The following is a 4,068-nucleotide window of genomic DNA, read 5'->3' on the forward strand; positions in this document are numbered from 1 at the left end:
GGCTGTTGGATGTGTGGTAGACAGTGCAAGTTCCACCCTTACAGGCCGGTAATTGAGCAAATTTTCCAAAGCCATTCAGCGTTTGTGTGCAACAATTAAGGTGAAAAGGAATAGCAAGCTAATTCAACATTTACACAGAGTGAAGGCATTGTGAAGAGCGAGTACTTTCCTATTGGCAGTTATTAGTGTGTCAGTTCAGTAAGGACAGTCAACAGGTTTCACTTTGCGATGTGTCACTGCTGCTGAGGGATTAAGCTTAACCGTAATCTTAATTATTATAGTTATGCTTCTCTTCCAGATGTGCAAGGCAGCTTGAGGATATAAAATTTTGTTAGTAAATTTAGCTAAGCCTGTAAGTATCTGACAGGTAATGTCTTTCTCAGCCGAGTTCGGTGCTCACTCTTAAGACTCTTATCGTGAAAACAAAGGTAGGAAGAGAAGTGGTGTAAGGTAATCCCAGAGATGTGAAGTCAGTCCTTAAAAGAACACAGAAGGTGCTTTTTTTCATCTCCTATGACAAATTCTTACGCCAAGTAGGATTTCTTCCACACTTAACAGGGGATTGAAATAAAGAATTTCCCTGAGAATACTGGTGTGTTTTAGACTCCTTTAAGTGAATGAAGGAAAAAAGTGTTATGTTGTTGTTACAAATACGTGCTGGTGCTTCCATCATTACAATTAACCTGAAATGGGTTGGACTTGCTTAGGGTGGTCAAGGTATAAACATCAATATAGACTGGTGTAGAGTGCACAGTTATACCAATAGTCCAGAGAACATCATTATTGCTTTTTCTTCTTCTCCTCCTTCCCCTCCATGTCATCTGCTTCTTGTTTGGAGAATGAAGTGAGATCTTAAACACACTGAGATCTTGCCCTGGTCTTAGCCTTTACCGACTTTACTGTCTTTTCTGTGTGTATGGAGCCAGTTTTAAAAACTTGATGCAGTCTTCCCTTTGTTACAGCTATTTTTCAGTTTTCATCCATTCTTCTTTTATGTTCATGTTTTCTGTGTGTTCATTCAGAATCTTCATTGGCTCTGCCTCCATATGAATAACTTCACAGTTACAGCAGGATGTTTTTCTCCAAATTTATTAGAAAAACAGTGGGTAATTTTTAGTAATGTTCCTCCCTTGTTCTCGTGGGAGCTCCTGATCATTCAGATAGAGGTCACCACGCTGGACATGCTCCCCGACCTGGGTAACAGTGCAGCTGCCCTGCTGCGACACCCCACCCTTATCCCTCAGAGTCATGGCCAGCAGCACTCCTTACAACCTATGGATTCTGTCCCTGCAGAAAAGCAGTACTGTTTGGACTAAAAAAACCGATACTGTGGGAAAGAGATAAATTTCATACAGCTATTTTGAAGACTTAAATAGCAGAAATACAGTTTCTAGATGATAATAACATGGAGTATTTCCTCTTTTTTCACACCCTTAGGATTTGCATTTATACAACACCCAAGTTTAATGTTTGAACAGGAAGTGAAGACTCTGTACAACAGCATCCTTTCAGATAAGAACTGTTCAGTAAACCTAAAAATCCAGGTGTTAAAGAACCTGCAGACCTACTTGCAGGAGGAAGATACGCGTATGCAGCAGGCAGACAGAGACTGTAAGTGTTGGGTCCAGTGCTGATGAGGCTTGCGTAACTTTTTTGCTTACAGTTACTATACGTGTGAACTCAGTCACTTAAGGTTGTTATCAGATCAGTAATATTGTACCTAAACTATCTTGTGCATAGATATATAGATGTATAATAGGCTTATTATTTACTGTCAAGATGCATAAATTCTGGGAGCCATCCAGAATGCATTGCCGCCATAATCATGGTAGCTATACTTTTTTGTCAAAACCTCTTCTAAAGTTAATTTCCAGACCGAAAATAAAAATACAGCATAAGGAATATTTAAAATCTTTGTTAAGGAACAAGACTTTAATTAAAGTTCTGTCTCTCTAGTGTTTTTGATGTATATTTACCATCAGACTGTTCTGTGTTTCATGAGATGATAAACCCCTTTTAAGGCAGCTGAAACGTGTGTGTATTGTAAAGCTTAGAGATCAGCACGCATCAGGTAATGGCAAAGTAAATAACTATACTGTGGTGACTGTCCTGTTGCTTTTGTCCTTTTTACAGGGAAAAAAGTAGCAAAACAGGAAGACCTGAAAGAAATGGGTGATATTTCCTCAGGGATGAGTAGTTCCATCATGCAGCTATATCTCAAACAGGTTCTTGAGGCTTTCTTTCATACCCAGTCCAGTGTACGCCACTTTGCTCTAAATGTCATTGCACTGACGTTAAACCAGGGTCTCATCCATCCTGTTCAGGTATGGTAGGTTTTTGTGATGGGTGTTCTTGCTATTCAGATTTTCAGGGGGTTTCACACTTGCTGCATAAATGTCCAGTTTTTCTCTTCCAGCTATGTTATAGTAATTCCTTTCTGTAGCAAAGCATATAGAAAGATATATGTATTTCTATATTTATATAGAAATCTGTATGTATTTCTATACAAGATTTCTTGTATAGAAAGCATATTTTGACATCTGCTTTATGTTGTTCAGCCAGTGAGGTTCCAAGTGCTACATTTTCTCTTTTTGGATCAAGATGGAAAAGCCCAACCAGTGCCTAAAGAGCATGTACAGATGTACATTGGAGCATATTTCTGTTACAGGTTTCAGGTGTATGCCAGGTTGTTTTCTTCACTCGATTCTTTATCCTGGAAAATGTGTCAGCTTCCCTCCACCTCAGTCCCCGTGTCCTCCAGACACTAACGAATTCTACAGTCTGTGTCAGAACTTCAGTTATCGTCTCTATTTTTGCTTACATAACGTTTTTTGTAGTTGTTTTCTTTATACTGCAGCCATTGTGCATATTCAGTCACAAGCAGTGGGTTTTATTTTTCCAAATGGCATCTTCTGTAGTGTAAATTGACTTTTTAGTTTGAGAGAAAATGAAATACTACCTGAAAGCTCACACAACTTCTATAATTTATAATGCTGGTCTGTTGTCTGTTTTGTACTATTTGCTTGCAAAAGGCAGTCAGGTAGTAAGTTGCATAGAGCTTCGTATTCTGGTTGCTGCAGTAATCAGAATATAACAAGAACAATAGTATAGCACAACAATGAAGACTGAGAAGGAGGAGGTACAATGACTCTGAATAACCATTCCGTTTGTTTTTCAAGTGTGTGCCGTACTTAATTGCTATGGGCACAGATCCAGAGCCCTCTATGAGAAATAAAGCTGACCAGCAGTTGGTGGAAATAGACAAAAAATATGCTGGGTTCATTCACGTAAGTAATTCTAATGTAACGTTTTACAAAATACTGATATGTTCTCTGGTGATTTAACACCTGAATATGCCTCAACTGCAGAAGAATAATATAAAGTAACAAATAAAAACAGTAACTGTAAGCAGTTGCAAAGATAATCTTGACCCTTTCCCCTGTTTGGAGATTTCTGTTCTTGGAAATAATGTAATATTTTGGATGTAATAATTTGAAGTGTCCCTTCCAGTTCAAAATTTCCTTTAATTTATAATTCACAGTAGTATTTTCCTCACTGAATAGTACTTAAGAGCATTTATTTGATAAGAGGTAAGGACAGATGTTTCATAACGTTTACCAATGATTTTCCTGTATCAGTGGACTAGGGAAGAGAACACTTTGTAAAAGTCCTTAGTGTATATATGTTAGAACATTATTGCATCAAGGTTTTGTAAACTGTCATCTAAGCAGAAGGTGCATAGGAAGCTGTTCAGAGCTCAGGGACGTTGCTGAAAGGAAAATCTGAGGGCTAAATGAGGACTCTTGGAGCTGGGGCTTACTGCCAATAATGCTGCTTGAGATACGAAATAGAGCTGCAGCATCCTGTCCTCACTCCAGCAGGCTGCAGTCTGGGGTCAGTGTGTGTACTGCGTTGCGGCACTTCTCGTATCAGCTTGTATTCCACTGCCGTTGCAGCACTGCACTGTTGATGGCGTCCAACCAGATAACCTAATCCAGCGGGTGAAGGCCAGCGGATGTAATCTGGGATGTAGGCAGCTAGGATTTAAGGCAGTGTATAGAAGAAAAG

General features: G+C 39.1%; 1 protein-coding gene across 1 annotated transcript in view; it reads left to right on the forward strand.

Annotated features, from left to right (window-relative positions):
* Positions 1-1,437: 1,437 nt before the first annotated feature.
* Positions 1,438-4,068, forward strand: part of LOC104507550 (nipped-B-like protein) — a gene marked incomplete at both ends in the record, with an annotated part of 6,749 nt that continues 4,118 nt past the window's right edge. The window contains 3 exons of the mRNA XM_010148874.1: positions 1,438-1,611; positions 2,134-2,324; positions 3,180-3,287. Coding sequence (XP_010147176.1) covers positions 1,438-1,611; positions 2,134-2,324; positions 3,180-3,287 — 473 coding nt within the window. The remainder of the gene's footprint in view (positions 1,612-2,133; positions 2,325-3,179; positions 3,288-4,068) is intronic.

Source organism: Eurypyga helias, unplaced genomic scaffold, assembly GCF_000690775.1.
Source record: "Eurypyga helias isolate BGI_N326 unplaced genomic scaffold, ASM69077v1 scaffold9253, whole genome shotgun sequence".
Classification (NCBI taxonomy): domain Eukaryota; kingdom Metazoa; phylum Chordata; class Aves; order Eurypygiformes; family Eurypygidae; genus Eurypyga; species Eurypyga helias.